The sequence below is a fragment of the Rana temporaria genome, chromosome 3 (assembly GCF_905171775.1).
Source record: "Rana temporaria chromosome 3, aRanTem1.1, whole genome shotgun sequence".
NCBI classification, from domain to species: Eukaryota; Metazoa; Chordata; class Amphibia; order Anura; family Ranidae; genus Rana; species Rana temporaria.
This window is the reverse complement of record NC_053491.1, coordinates 92629828-92645296: the sequence shown is the minus strand read 5'-3', so window position 1 is coordinate 92645296 and position 15469 is coordinate 92629828. Positions and strand designations below refer to the sequence as shown.

At 45.9% G+C, this 15469-nt stretch overlaps 1 protein-coding gene across 1 annotated transcript in view; it reads left to right on the top strand.

The window, feature by feature from the left end:
• Window positions 1-15261, top strand: part of PTPN9 (protein tyrosine phosphatase non-receptor type 9) — a 97268-nt gene extending 82007 nt beyond the window's left edge. The window contains exons 12-13 of the mRNA XM_040342984.1: window positions 2027-2234; window positions 14555-15261. Of these exons, the coding sequence (XP_040198918.1) occupies window positions 2027-2234; window positions 14555-14721 (375 nt within the window). The 3' untranslated portion in view covers window positions 14722-15261. The remainder of the gene's footprint in view (window positions 1-2026; window positions 2235-14554) is intronic.
• The last annotated feature ends 208 nt before the right edge of the window (window positions 15262-15469 follow it).

Here is a 15469-nt window from a genome sequence, read left to right as displayed (position 1 = left end):
TTAGTTCCTTACAAAGGAACAAATTTAGGGCCATTTTTCAAACCTCTTTACTGTCCTGAAGCCCAATGGAGCATTTCTCCCATACCAGACTCTCCGGTTCTCAACACCTTCTTATTTTTCAAAAATTCCAGATGGAATTCACCCAGTTTGTCATTGCATCTCTGCAATAGGGGACTATTTTATTTGATCATCCATGGACATTAAGCATGTGTATTTTCGTATGCCTTTTTTTCATCAGCATCTCCTAAGGTTTGTGGTGGGCAAGCAATATGTGCTGTTTGTGGCTATTCATCAAGGTGCTCGCCCCTGTCCTCACACTGTTGCGCTTTCAGGGAATGCCCATTATTGAATATCTGGAGAACCTTCTCTTGAAGAATTGATCCACAGAAGCCCTGGCGGCCAATAGGGAGTGAGCGATGAAGATGCTTCAGAGATTTGGGTGGATTTTTAACCTACAGAAATCTGTGTTGCATGCTTGAGTACATGAATCTTGTCTTGGACACAGCCCAACCCAGGGTATTCCTTTCCCAGGAATGAGTGCTGACCCTTTGAGGTCACATCCAGATCCTTTGCTCTAAAAAGCTTCCTGCAGTCCAAATTTGCTCGAGGGTACTGGGCCTCATGGTATAGGGTGGTGGTGGTAGATCATGAACTTTAGGATCCTGAAGAGTTGACCCGGGGTCTCTGGTGTCCACTGAAAAGAGAAGGAGGCGGGAGAGCCTAACTTATAGTGTATATCAGAGAGGACCAAGAATTCTGACTATAGCTGAAAGGGTACAAAGAATTTTAGTATGGCCAGAACTCCATGTTCCAGCTTGTCTGACATTCATATACCAGACATGGACAGTTGGCAAACAGACTACCTTAGCCAGCAACTCCTGGACTCGGGGGGGAATATTCCCTACACCCAGAAGTGCTTCAGGACCTGGGTCATGGGTGGGAGATGCTGAAAGTAGATTACCTACTGTAGCCTCCAGGTTCATCAACAACAACAACAAAACAAGTTTGTCTGCAAATGCAATGATCCTCTGGTGAAATCAATGGATTCTCTGGTAGTTTTGTGGGGTCAGTACAACCTAAACTCCTATAAGACTACGCCTTCTTCTACACTGCAGAATCCAGATGGAGGGTAATTTGACAAGATCAAGCTTCTGACAGATAACTCTATGCCCTGCCAGACTGACCAGATCTTTAATCTCAAAGTCTGGTTTACAACTCTGCTTTGGAGTTGCAGGCTTTAAAGGCAATCCCAGGTCAGGAAGGAATGGGGTCTCTCTAAGCCAATCGTTCCCACACTTTTAAAAGCAAGGAAGTCTACCTTTCATAAAGTCTACCATCGTACATGGAAAGGTTAGGTAAGGTGCTCTGTTCAAAATTGCAGAGCACTTGGGAAGATGATGGGACAAAGTACTACCTGTACTCTGGCCTTAAAACAATTTGATAATTCTTCTAGGACAAAGTAACACGTTTTCCTATCAAGGTGCACTCTGCCAGGTCTGTGTGCCTTTTGGGCTTTTAGGCATCAGGCAACCTATACACACTTTTTCTACGTTTTACAAGGTGGATGTTCAGGTCTCGTCTGCTACCAGCTTCGGATGTAAGGTCCTTCAGGTAGCTCTTTAAACTGCAGGCTGCACCCAGTTTTATTCTCTTTGTTTGTGGGCCTGGTAATGTTTAGCTTGCTGTTGCCCACTCCTCAGTTGGGCTACTTTAGGACATCCCACTCATACTGGATAAACTGAATCCAGTGTTCCTTAACGAACAATAAAGAAAGCAAGATTTTTGTTTGTGAGCTATTGCTACGTACTGCTTTTCTACAAAACTGAGGTATGCTGGGAGTTGGGAGGGCTATACCTGGCTGAATAAATGCTTGTTTGCCATTGTCCAAATCCTTCTAAAGTTGACAGCATAACCCAATCATATCAGAATAACTGAATTCAGTGTCCCTTAATGAATTTTAAGAATACTGATTTTACAGTAAGCACATACATTTTGTTTGTCTTAACAATTCTTTCTGGTTTTACAGGGTCGGGAGAGAAGGCAAATAAGTCATATGCAGTTTCTAAGCTGGCCAGATTTTGGGGTACCAAGCTCTGCAGCTGCCCTTATCCATTTTCAGGATGCTGTGAAGAAAGAGCAGAGAAGACTGGTGAATGAAATTGGGAACCAGTGGAAAGGGCCATCAGGGGGTCCTCCCATTGTAGTACACTGCAGTGCAGGCATTGGAAGAACAGGTATTGACGTGTGTTGTTAAGGGGGTTGGGAGGTGATGGAGACAACACTCTTTGTAATCCCATGACTGGCAGCCTTCTGCAACTTGGTGCCCTCTTATAGACCAGGGGTCTTGAATTAAAATGTATACAAGTTTGGCAGAGTTTCGAATCTCATATTTGCACTATAACACATCACAGTCCCCCTTTACATCACGCCCCCCTGTTCATCAGTGTCTTTAGCTTACCCTTCACATCCTAGCCCCTTTTGCAACAAAGCCCCCTCTTCACATAAATTCCCCCCTTTACATCAGTGTCCATAGTCCTCCTTTACATCACAGTCCCACAGTGTCCACATTTCCCCCATGATTTTTTTTAGGCAATAAGAACATAATTTTTTAGGAAATATAGGAATATTTATTTTTATCGACTAATGTAGTGTACTGCATATTTACCAACTGTCTTGAACTTGCTGGGACAGTCCTGCTTTTTTGTCGCCCCACGAGGACTGTGTCCCAGGGGAGATCCATAGCATGAGGTTCTGACAGTTCGGGCACTGCCCACTAGTCTTGCCTAACATTGCCTGCTATTTCTATCCTCTGACAACCTGCGTTCTCACCCCGAGCTTGCAATGTCAGTGTACTGCCTACAGAGCCAGTGGTGGTGCGTAGCTTTATGCAGGCCAGAAGGTGGTGGCTTGGGGACTCTTTCAGATCCAGTGACTGATTCACCTGCTGTATGATGATGACCAATGTAGGAGGGGGGAGGAAAATAGCTCTCTAAGACTGAGAACTGAACAATCAAACACTGCTGATCGCTTAGTTCTCAGTGCTCTGTGAGCAGGGAGCTGATGACTGTCAGTCACCTCTGTCTGGGCTGGCCCAGGCTCTCAGAGCCAGGTGCTGGTCCAGTCTCCTGGGTGGATCCCAACCATAAGGTTGTGATCTTTCCCCTGCCTGGACCGGTTCTGTGACATCAGTCAACAGTAGGCTTCAGTCTCCTCTTAACTGAAAACAGGCCGCAGGAGTGCAGAATGAACTGCAGTCCTGTGATCTATAGGAGAAGTACAACCAAACAAGCTTTGACTGTACTTTCCCCTTAAATAGCACCAATGCTCGGTATTCTTTTTGCAGTCACTGACACCGAAGCTGTGAGTTTTTACTGTGATCACTGACACCAATGCCTGTAAAACTATGGCTGTAAAATATGAGTGACACATTATTTGAGCCAAAGTCCTCCCCTCCCAAAGAAAAAATATCTAGGCCCCAGACTGACCATGTGTGGTATCACTGAGCCAGCTTGGGTTACTGCGCATGCGTAGCAAATTTTCAATAAAATATGTATGCCAATTGTATCTCTGCTATGCTCCATGCATCTACCCACCCTCTTCTGTACAAACTCCTCATAGAAGGTGAGAAGAGCAAGATTGGGTGTGGCTGAAAACGAGCCCTAAAAAGCAAGCGGGGCAATGTTGCTTTTCTTATTTACTTTTCCAGCTTAGCTCTGTGTGTAATGCCTTCTAACTTTTGTTTTACACAGGATTCACACAAAAACCTTTCACACCCATGCGATCCAATTCTGGTGCAGACAAAAAAAAGGTCTGAATGCAATGCGGATTCAGCCATACAATTTGTATGGCTGAATTTGCATCGCACAGACATCGAATGTGATCTGCACAGCAGTGCGGTGCGAATCACATGCAATGTCTGACTCTGACATTGCACAAGTGTGAACCCGCACTAAATAAACTGTACAGCTTTAAATTTAATTAGCTAGCTAAACAAATACATAAATAATTGTACTAATGTACAATACCATCTTGATTATAACAAATCTTACTGTATAACAGATTGTTTTAAAGTAAAATTATGTAATAGATCAATGATATGCCTCTTGTAGAACTGCATTCGTTTTAAATAAATGACCCAGCCCTATACTGTATAAAGTACATTCTCCTCCTACAATGGCTTGTTTGGACACACAGCAAAAAAAGTGTTCTTGAATGTTGCCAACTATGCAACTATAGCTCAAAACCCTAGCTTTTTAATGCTACTAAATGTTGTAAAGAACTGGAACACAGTATCTGCAAAACTTTGGACAGAGATTTTGAAACATTGCCCAGTAGGTGCTAACAAAACATCCCAATCAAGAAAGATTTAGGAGATGACAGTGTGAAAATACAGTAATATGTGGGGGGGGGGGGGGGGAGGCTAGGCTAGGACAGTGAAATACATGTTAGAAGTCAATGGAATTGGAAAGAGAAGAGATATTTTCTAGAAAACTGGTTAAATCAAGGAAAGTTTTCATGCAAAAATTTGTATGAAAAAACAAACATTTATTTTTTATTAATCGGATTTTATTTAGAAAAGGGTATGTTTACATCTTCAGTTACCGTATTTGCCGGCGTATAAGACGACTGGGCGTATAAGACGACCCCCTAATTTTCCAGGAAAAATGTTGGTTTTGGGATATACTCGCCATATAAGACTACCCCCTTCCTACTAGTCTTTCTGGAAGCTGAGGGGTAGCCAGAACCTCTGACAGAAACAGGCTTTTTTCAAATCTCACTGTGCCATTACATTGCATGCCTCACTGTGCCATCACTTGCCCCCACTGTGCCATCACTTGCCCTCACTGTGCCATCACTTGCCCCCACTGTGCCATCACTTGCCCCTACTGTGGAAGCTGAGGGGTAGCCAGAACCTCTGACAGAAACAGGCTTTTTTCAAATCTCACTGTGCCATTACATTGCATGCCTCACTGTGCCATTACATTACATGCCCCTACTGTGCCATCACTTGCCCCCACTGTGCCATCACTTACCCCCACTGTGCCATCACTTGCCCCCACTGCGTCAACAGTGCCATCACTCACGTTTTGCTGATTTGTTTCCAGGCCGGTGACAGTCTCCGTGCTGCGAGCGTCCATGATTTGAAAGCCGCGCCTTCTTCTCAGCGTGTCCTGTGATAGGCGGAACACAAATTTTCCCAGCAGCGCCTCTGTTCTGCCTATCACGGACGTCCTCTCGTCCGAGGATGAGGAGGCATCTGTGAAAGGAGGAACACAGAACAGAGGCGCTGCTGGGAAGATTTGTGTTCCGCCTATCACAGGACACGTTGAGAAGGAGTGGCTTTTAAATCATGGACGCTCGCAAGCACGGAGACTGCCACCGACGTATAAGACGACCCCTGACTTTGGATGCATTTTTTTGCATCCAAAAAGTCGTCTTATACGCCGGAAAATACGGTACATAAAATTTAACAGTGCCTAGATATAGCCTATTATTACATCCAGATTACAGATTTTAGAGTATTAAAAGGCAAAGATATACCAAGAATACATGGAAGCCTTCCTTTATAAAGTCAGTAATGGGGGAAATGTTGCCTGAACCTTATAAATATTACTAATAATAGGACTAGAAGATGCAATGGATTCTCGGCTCAGTTGTTTAACCACAATGGAGGATTTTCCCCCTTTTTGACTAGGCAATTTTTTGCTATATGGCACTGCATCGCTTTAACTGACAATTGCGCAGTCGTATGACGTTGTACCCACACAAAATTGATGTCCTTTCTTCCCCACAAATAGAGCTTTCTTTTGGTGGTATTTGATCACCTCTGCGGTTTTTATTATTATTTTTGTGCTATAAACAAAAGAGTGATCATTTTGAAAAACACAATTTCTCTTATCGTCCATGGACGGACACAGCTCCTTAAATCTTGACAAGTGGGTTATGTTCCCTGTTTACAGGAGAGGACTAGGCAGAAACATGTTAAATAGTTAAATACATGTTACATTAACAGAGTTGAACAGCCCCGCCCAGGGGGCGGTCCCTCCAGACATAACCCTCCTCACTGCAGCTTGCAGCCTCAGTTTCGTTCTGCCTAGCAAAGGAGAAGGACGTATGGCTCCCTTTGGGCCCAGCGCCCTGAGGAGAAATTTTATTTTATTTTATTTTACTTTACTTTTTCTTGAAGAATCTTCTTTCAACTGTTGGCTGAGAGACAGGCTGGATAATATAGATCCTTGTAGTCTACTCAGTCCGACCAGCAAGCGTGGGCACACCTTTGCAAAGAGGCTTGGTCTGCCACGCCATACCCCATGACTCCTGGGGTGGCCGGTGAGCTTTGCTCCGAGGTCCACATATGACTGGGCTGTGGTGTTGCCTCACTCACAGTGGACCGGGCCGACAGCTACCTCCATTTCGGTTGTAGTTCTGTCAGGAATGCGTCAGCGAGTCCTCGCTTGGACGGGTAAGTACAGTCCCTCCTGCTTCGGTGGGTTGGTACGGCTGGGCATTCCTGGGGTTCGGGGGTCCCTTCCCCTTCCCTGCTCCTTTCCCTTGCTGCATTGCTAACATTGCCGCTGTCAGGGGGGAGGGGGCCTTCCTGAGGGGACTGTGTTATCTGGCCTGTGTTTTTTCTTTTTTGTATTGGGCTTTCCTGTGAGGTAAAAAGCCCTGTGATGAGCACAGATGTTTATGATTATACTTCAGCAGACGCTGACTGATTGGTGACACCTGTAACGGTTTTGCTTTTTATGCTGTATCTGTCTTATCCTTAAATAAAACAGCCCTAGGAGGCTTTTCCTGTTTAAACACAGGTCCCTGCAAAAGTTACCTCACGGTTCTTTTCCTCTCACAGACAGCACTGGGCAGTCTCCTCCTGAGGGAGTCCCCTGGTTACCCCTGGTCAGCGCAGCAAGTGGGTGAGAGGCCCTGAATAGGGCTCTAGGAGCTTTTGTCTATTTGTATGGACAGGTGTGCATATTATAATACACACTATGTAAATATTGGAGTCAGTATCTGTGTCCTTCCCCACATGCTGGTGGTGGCAGCAGGTGTTAGCACCTGGGATTCCCACAGAGTTTTTATTGTTAGTCCTGGACACAGCTTGTGCCAGGGTGGGGGTGGACTGCGGGCGGGCGGTAAAAGAGTTCCCCCTTCCCCCGTTATCCCCTGGGGAATGCTCTGTTATGGAGCCATGGACCAGGTACCTAGTTAAAAAAAAAAAAAAAGGCAGAATAAGGCATTTATGGGTGCGCTTTTTACTGCTGCAAGGGACTCTCCTAAGCTGCATAGTGCAGCTGGGTTTCCGCCGAGGGCTCGGTCTTTTTTGGATCACACAAATCAGACCGCTGTGTAGGTTTTTTCCTTCTGTGCCCTTCTTTGATAATTTCTGAGATGCGGAATGAGAAAAGCCGCTGAGGGCTTTTGTAGTCCCTCACCGCTGGGCGGGAACCCTTGCTTCTATGGATCTGACTGATAGAAGATCCGAAGTACTGACCCGTTCCATGTTTACCATGCTGGGGTCTGGCTTGCGGGCCTATTGTGGCCACTACACTGGGGTCTCAGTCGACGCTGGCGCCATTTTTTGGGAGGTTTTTCAATTACATTGAAAACTCCCATTGGCGCCCATTTTGTCGTAGCCGCGCTATGGCGCAGCTTACATTGTGCCGGCCATTTTCCTGTGGCCGCGTTCTGAATGCTCGGCGGCCATCCTGGAGTAGTCCTGACCCCTAGTGCTGTATACAACTCAGAGTGAGCATTTTGCACCAGACAGTGGAGGAGCACCGACTCTCTCCTGAGGTTATTAGCCTAGCGGACCAGCTGGTCCAGGGCCTCATATAGGTCTGTGATGCTTCATTGAATGCTGCGCCCTTGTTATCCAGGGCGTCTGTTTCAGAATGGTTTATGCACACAGTGGTGTAGTGCTTAACTCCATTACTTGGCAGCAAAAGAGTCATTGGTTCGAATCCGCACACTGACGCCAATCTGCCTGGAGCTTGCATTGTCGCTCCCTGTGTCTGCGTGGGTTTCCTCCGGGTACTCCGGTTTCCTCCAAAGACATGTGTGCATACACCTACATAATATACATACACACTATATGTGTGTGTATTATTTAGGGGCAACCCTCCCAGGCCGTCAAAGGCCCAGCTGGGGGACTAATCTGTCCCTGGGTGCATAAGCCGATCACGCCGGCACCCAAATCCTGCCAATGTATATAGCCTTCCCTCCCTGTCTCTAGGTGGGAGGGGCGGCTTGCAGGTTCACAATTCAGTGAAACCTCCCTGCTCTCCGACTAGTGGGTCTGCGAGGTGGTCTCTTCGGAGTACTAGATAGGGTTTCCTCCTATCCACAGAACAAAGTTCTGTCCTTGTGTCTTCCTCTCCCGGCCCGTCGGTCTGCCTTGGGCAGTGTGGGATTTGCTAAACTGCGAGGTAATTTTACCTTTCCTGCAGGACGAGAGTTTTGGGGTTTTCTATGGGCCTCAGGCCCTAAATACCTTTGCACGTCGGGTAGTTCCGCATGGAATCCATTTGTTCGGTGGCAGCTGCGCTTCATCCGGGGGATGTCCTGACGTCCTCGGACATCAGGGACGCATACATGCATGTCCCGTTTTGCAAATGTCAGTGTTTTTTTCTGTGCTTCGTGATGAGAGAAGGGTCTGTCAGCCTGTGGCCCTCCCTTTTGATCTGGCGTCAGCACCATGGGTTTTCAGCTAGGAGCTCGCACTTATTTGAATTTTGTTGGGACAGCGAGGCTTTGCCTCATTGGCTACTTGGACGACTTTCTTCTGAGAGCAGCTTCTGTCTCCGACCTAGTGGATGGGTTATTCCCATTCAGACCCTCCGAAGATTCGGGTGGATGTTAAACGTTTAGGCCAGAAAGTGTAGCTCAGTGGCAGCAAGCTTGCCCTCCATGCGTGCGACCCAGGGTTCAAATCATGGGCATGCTAGGTTCCGACTCAGCGTTGGAGTATCTAGCGTTGATCCAGACTCCTCAGTGGCAAAGGTCCTTCTTCCCCTGGAGAAATTGCAGACTCTTCAGTCTGCGGTGAAGGTATTGGCATCACGCAATCAGCCTTCTCCCCGGGCGCCTGCTGGTTCGGGGTCTGTGGGTAGCCTCCTTCAAGGTGGTACTGTATGCCCAGTTCCACACCCCGGTTTTCCAGGTGGTAAAAATCTCTTGTCTCTGAAATCATTAGATTCCTGTGCGCCACCTAGTCAGAGTCTCTCCGAGTTGGTGACAGAGATTCCCGACTCTTCGGTCCGGGAAGTTGTTCCTTCCTTCCAGTGGTCGGTGTTTACGACGGATGCCAGCTCACGGGTTGTGAACCGGGAGGTTCACAAAACTGGGGGGTCCAGTCGGCCCTGAGTCGCTGGACTTGCGTGGACCTATGACCACACCTCCTTGAATGTGTCTGGTCTCGGTAGCTACCCAGGGTTGGGCCTGGCTAGTGCCTGGTGGGAGACCGCCTGGGAATACCAGGTCCTGTCTACTGTTCATTGTCCTACTATTTTAGGCGATCAGGCTATGCTTCTCCTTGTGGTCGACCGATCTGGTTTCAGCCGGACAACGCCACGGCCGTGGCTTCAGTCTACCATCAGGTATGCCGGCAGGCGGACTACTGGAGTCGCCAGATGCTGGACCAGGGCGACTGGTTTTTGTGCTTGGGGTGTTTCGGCTCCCTTGCAGGAGGTGAGCCTCACATGGCATGGATCTCCTGGCAGCTTGTCTCCGCCGCAAGGGTGTCAAAGTTAGTGGCCAGGTCTAGTGATCCTCTACAGACGCGTCAGTCGCGCTGGTGGCCCTGTGTTGTCTGTATCTGTGATTTTTTGCCATTCCTCCATGGTAGTTGCTTCCTCGGCCGCTCCACAGAGTGGATGCTGAGGAGATCCCGATGATTCTAATCGCTCCAGATTGACCTCGGCGTCCTTGGTACGCTGATATCGGGTGCCTGGTAACAGAGGCACCCTGGCGATTGCCAGGTCAGGAGGTTCCTGTCTCAAGGTCCCATACTTCCTCCTGTTGTACAGTCACTGACTTGCTCAACATGGTTATTGGAAGCCAGACTTTAGATGACCATGGTCTGTCTGACTCGGTCATCTCAACAGGGCACCGTAGTCTTCTTCCGGAGGATCTACCGTCGCACCTCTTGGTGCGAAGGGATGGAGTGACGTCCACGGGCGTACTCTCGGTGCCCAGGGTCCTGCTGTTTTTAAAGCTTGGATTGGATCTAAAAATTGCTTAAAGCACCGTTTGGGGGCAGATTTCAGCCTTGGCTGTGTTCTTTTAGTGGCCTTTTTGCGGCCCGTTCCCTGGTGGGTCCCCTTTTTTTGTGTGCAAGGGGTTTGTCATATACTTTCCCCTCTCGGCCCATCTCTTCCCCCATGTGTTTTGACTCTGGTGCTCTCGGTTCTTCAGGAACCTTCCTTTTGGAAACATCAGAGAGATTTTCTCTTGACACTATCTCAGAAGGTGGCCCCTTTAGTGGCCTTTACCTCTGTTAGAGGGGTTTCTGAGTTGGCGGTCTTGTCTTGCAAGCCGCCATGCTTGATCCCCCATAAGGATTAGGTGATGGTGCGCCCGCGACCTTCCCTTCTTCCGAAGGAGGTTTCGGCCTTTCATACTTTAGGCGTGGTACACGCTTTGCGGGTATACCAGCCTACTACGGCTCCATTTCGGAGCTTCTGACTCTCTTTTGTGTCGGTGTCTGGTCCACAAAAGGGCCTGTCGGTCTCGTCGACCACCATTTCTCGGTGGATCAGGCAGGCCGTCATACAGGCCTATGCTCCTAAGGGGCGGGCCCCCCTTTCCGGTCACGGCACTTTCGACCTGGGCAATTGGTGCTTCCTGGGTTTTTTTTTTTTTTTTTTTCGACATCATGCGTCGGTCTCACAGGTGTGCGAGGCGGCGATTTGCTCGTCCGTTCACGCTTTTTCCAGAATTTACATGGTTGCTGTGAGTGCATCTTATGATGTTTTTTTCAGCCGCTAGTTTTTGCCGGCGGCTGTTTAAAGTTGCACCTCCTCCGTTGAGGAGCTCTGCTTGTTTTGGGGTGAAGTTAAAATTGTTTTTACTGATATATTTCCCACCCCTCGTTTTTTGACACTGCTTGGGGACGTCCCACTTGTCAAGATTTAAGGAGCTGTGTCCGTCCATGGACGATAAGAGAAAATAGGATTTTTTGTACTCACCGTAAAATCCTTTTCTCTGAAGTCCATGGACGGACACAGCTCCCACCCCTCCTTTTTAGGTTTGTACTGCTTGTTACGAACTGAGGCTGCAAGCTGCAGTGAGGAGGGTTATGTCTGGAGGGACCGCCCCCTGGGCGGGGCTGTTCAACTCTGTTAATGTAACATGTATTTAACTATTTAACATGTTTCTGCCTAGTCCTCTCCTGTAAACAGGGAACATAACCCACTTGTCAAGATTTAAGGAGCTGTGTCCGTCCATGGACTTCAGAGAAAAGGATTTTACGGTGAGTACAAAAAATCCTATTATTTTGTACTTTTTGCTATAATAAATATCTAAAAGAATAAATAAAACAAACAAAAAAAATATTTCTTCATCAATTTAGACAAATATGCATTCTACATATTTTTGGTTTAAAATAAATCGCAATAAGCGTATATTGATCGATTTGCGCAAAAGTTATAGCGTCTACAAAATAGGGGATAGATTTATGTAATTTTTATTATTTATTATATTTTTGTACTAGTAATGCTGGCGATCTGCGATTTTTATCAGGACTGTGACATTGGGGCGGACAGATCGGACACTTTTGACACTTTTTTGGGATCATTGACATACAGCAATCAGAGCAAAAAATAGGCAATGATTACTGTATAAATGTCACTGACAGGGAATGGGTTAACACTAGGGGGCGATCAAGGGGTTAAATATGTTACCTCACTGTGTGTTCTAACTGTGGGGGGATGGGAGGGACTAAAAGAAGAGACAGATCGTTGTTCCTACATAGTAGGAACACACGATCTGTCTCCTCTCCCCTGACAGAACCGGATTTGAGTGTTTACACACACACACACATCACTGTTCTCGTTCTGTCACGAGCAATCGCAGGTGCCCGGCGGACATCGCGCCCACCGGGCACACGCTGCAGGGCGCGAGCGCGCCTGCAATAGCATCTTAAAGAGCCAACATATACCTACGGCGATTTGCGCAACCGTGCCAGTCTTCCACAGTATAACTGCGGCTGCTGTTTGGCTAGCGGTTAAAGGATAACTTCACCTTTTATATAAATAAATAAATGCAGATCTTTTTTCAGGTATGAAAAATGTTATTTTTTTACACTGGAGCCTGTACAGCATTGCACTTGTAATCAGAAGATCGCAGGTGCAATGCCAGCATTCTGCAGACGCTCAGTACATTGTCTGGCCTTACCTCTGAGTCCGAGGTAGTTACTGAATTGCAGGAAGAATCAAAGAACTATGAGGATGCTCACCAGCACCCTCACAGTTCATGGAGACCTGCAATTTTGTCGGGCGTAGTGGCCGACGGTAATTGATGTTCATTCTCAGAACTCTGTGAATAAATGATGCGGCTGTGTGGGCGGAGCCCCGCACAGTTGTGCTGTTTTTAAGTTGTGACCGCAGGTACAGGGAGAGGATGCAGGTGCTGGAGCGTGTTACACATTCCACCCTAAATATGGGTAACATGTTCCAAAGGTGAACTTAGCCTTCAAACGCTTCATGACGGCACTGACTCAGTTGTATCCACAATATGGCACCAGATTCAGAAAATACAATAGTGGCTATTGAATTGGTAAAGGTAATTTTCTATTTCAAAACCAAAAAAGGGGCAATGAGTGCCCTAATGAACAAACTATTGCACTTATCCCCTGTGCCTGAAAGATAAGGCAAGCTTGATCCAGCAATATACTGTATGGACCAAGAACTATCAAATATACAGGTTCATATTAAAAGAGGCAGAGTAGTCCAAGTTCTCATACTGTTTGCAAGTGTCTGTAATTGGGTACCTTTTTTTTTTTTCCCCCCACTGCTTCATATTTGCTTGTACTGTTGTAACATTTGTCTTAAAGCGGATCTCCACTCTAAAGTGGAGTCCCGCTGATCGGCACCCTCCCCCCCTCCGGTGTCACATTTGACACCTTTCAGGGGGGAGGGGGGTGCAGATACCTGTCTACAGACAGGTATCTGAACCCACTTCCGGCCCTACGATGCGGGAAAAAGACGGGTTTTTCCCTTGCTTCCCGTCCGTCCCCCGTTGTATGCAGCTTCACTTCCTGGTTCCCTCACCGTGGATGGAGGGGGGAGCAGCAGGGTGACGAGCGATCGGCTCGTCATCTGCTGCGATCGGCGCTGGACTCCAGGACAGGTAAGTGTCCTTATATTAAAAGTCAGCAGCTGCAGTATTTGTAGCTGCTGGCTTTTAATATATTTTTTTAGTGGCACATCCGCTTTAAGCACTTATCGCACTCGATGCCTGCCCTCTCATGGTCATGGCCTGCTATTTTGTATTTATTTCCTTTTTTTTTTTTTTGTATGGTTTTCTATTTTTCTTGGTAAAACCTTAATAAACATTTGATTATATAAAAAAAAAAATCAAACATTCAAGAGAGTTACAAGAAAATATATTTCTGTGTCAACTACTACGTAAGAATTTTACTGTGCTGTAAAAGTGAGAACATAGACATGTATACACTCCTATCTAGAAATATATTATAAAGTGAAAAAAATCTTAAAAAAAAAAAGTCACCTTATTCCAAACCCACTTATACATGATAATGTAAACATAAACTGGGTTATATAAAATAAAAATGATTGCATCTTCTCCGCTAGCTACATTTTCCACCTCAGGTGATCATTTATGTTGGCGAGGTTGCTCACAGGTAGGAATTATGTTGTGATGGGGTTCACCGCTCCAGGGAAGTCCTGAGTGGATAAGTCCAGGTGGATGTGGGTGCTGGCAATGCACTAGGCAATAGAAAGTAGCAGAAGATGAATGGACGGCCGCACACCAAGAAACTCTTGAGTTGTCTTTATTGAAGAAACATAAGCAGACACCGCAAATACACAGCAAAAATCATAAAACAGCCGACGCGTTTCACACTTGGTTAGTTGGAATTATGTTGTACTGTGGGGCTGCCCACACATAAAGTTATTGGAATATGATATTCCAATTCCTTTCTAATAGTTTACTATGCTTCTGTATGAATTAACACAGTGAGTAACACTACTTAGCGCAGGTCAGTGACAGTGCCACCTATCAGTGCAGCTCATCGGTGCCACTTGTCAGTGTTAGTGCTGCCTTATCAGTGCCCATAAATGCCACAAATCAGTGGTGCTTATCAGTGCTGCCGATCAGTGCCCATTAGTGCAGCTCATCAGTGCCAATACCTAATTTGTTAATTGAACGATTAAAGAGCTGATGAAAGATTAAAGAGGTAATCTGAAAGATGGGTTTCAAATGTTTTTACAGGAGCGCAGTTTCAGTGCTTGCCATAGGTGCCATTTTCACTAGATACGCCTCTGACTGTATATGATACTGCTAATAACTAATGGTTTATGTTTCATTTCAGGTACTTTCTGCACACTGGATATCTGTTTATCCCAAATAGAGGACGTGGGTTCCCTGAACATCCAACAGACAGTTCGGCGAATGCGGAAACAACGAGCACTAAGCATACAGACTCCAGAGCAGTATTACTTCTGTCATATGGCTATCCTTGAACACTTTGCAAGCTGACATTAAACTGTGCCACTTTCCTCATAAAGGGAGCAACGGCCCATATTAAGGGCTGCAGAAGCCTTTATTCTCTTTGGGTACCACCAAGGCAGTAAGGCATCCAGACAATTGCTTCTATGCAAAGCAATAATATTAAAATACTTGTAATCAGGAATTACTCTGCATTATATTCCAGTGCACATTCTCTTCTTACAGACCACTATAGAAGTATTCAACATTTCGAATCAAGAATGGAATACATATAAATTAACCAATAAACTTACCTTTTATAGAACCATGAAATTGGGTACATGCACTTATACGTGAAAAGTTTAAAATTATTTGAGACATATGTTATATGAAAGGTTTTAGTCTGTTGATAGAAGGCAGCAATTCCAGTTGGATGGATCAGGCATGTGAGCCTGAGGACGTATAAGGGGTTAAAGGTCCAAAATATAGCACAATATAATACAGGTATTTTGAGCTTAATGCCTGTTTTCTGTTTCAGGCATATTACTTTTCTTTAAAGATGACCAAGCAGCTTTTCTCTTATTAAAAAAAGATGACCATGCAGCAATTCGTTTTCACTAGTGGTTGCAGAACATGGAGCAGTGGCTAACAAATATTAACAAGTGATGTTGCCATACTGTATGTTGATCTCAGATTTTTAATATTGCTTGAAAATGTCTATGAAAGCCTGTTCAATTTAAAAGTAATAGGGAGAAGTATTGTCATTATTTAAAATTGCAACTCAAGTGATCCCATTAAG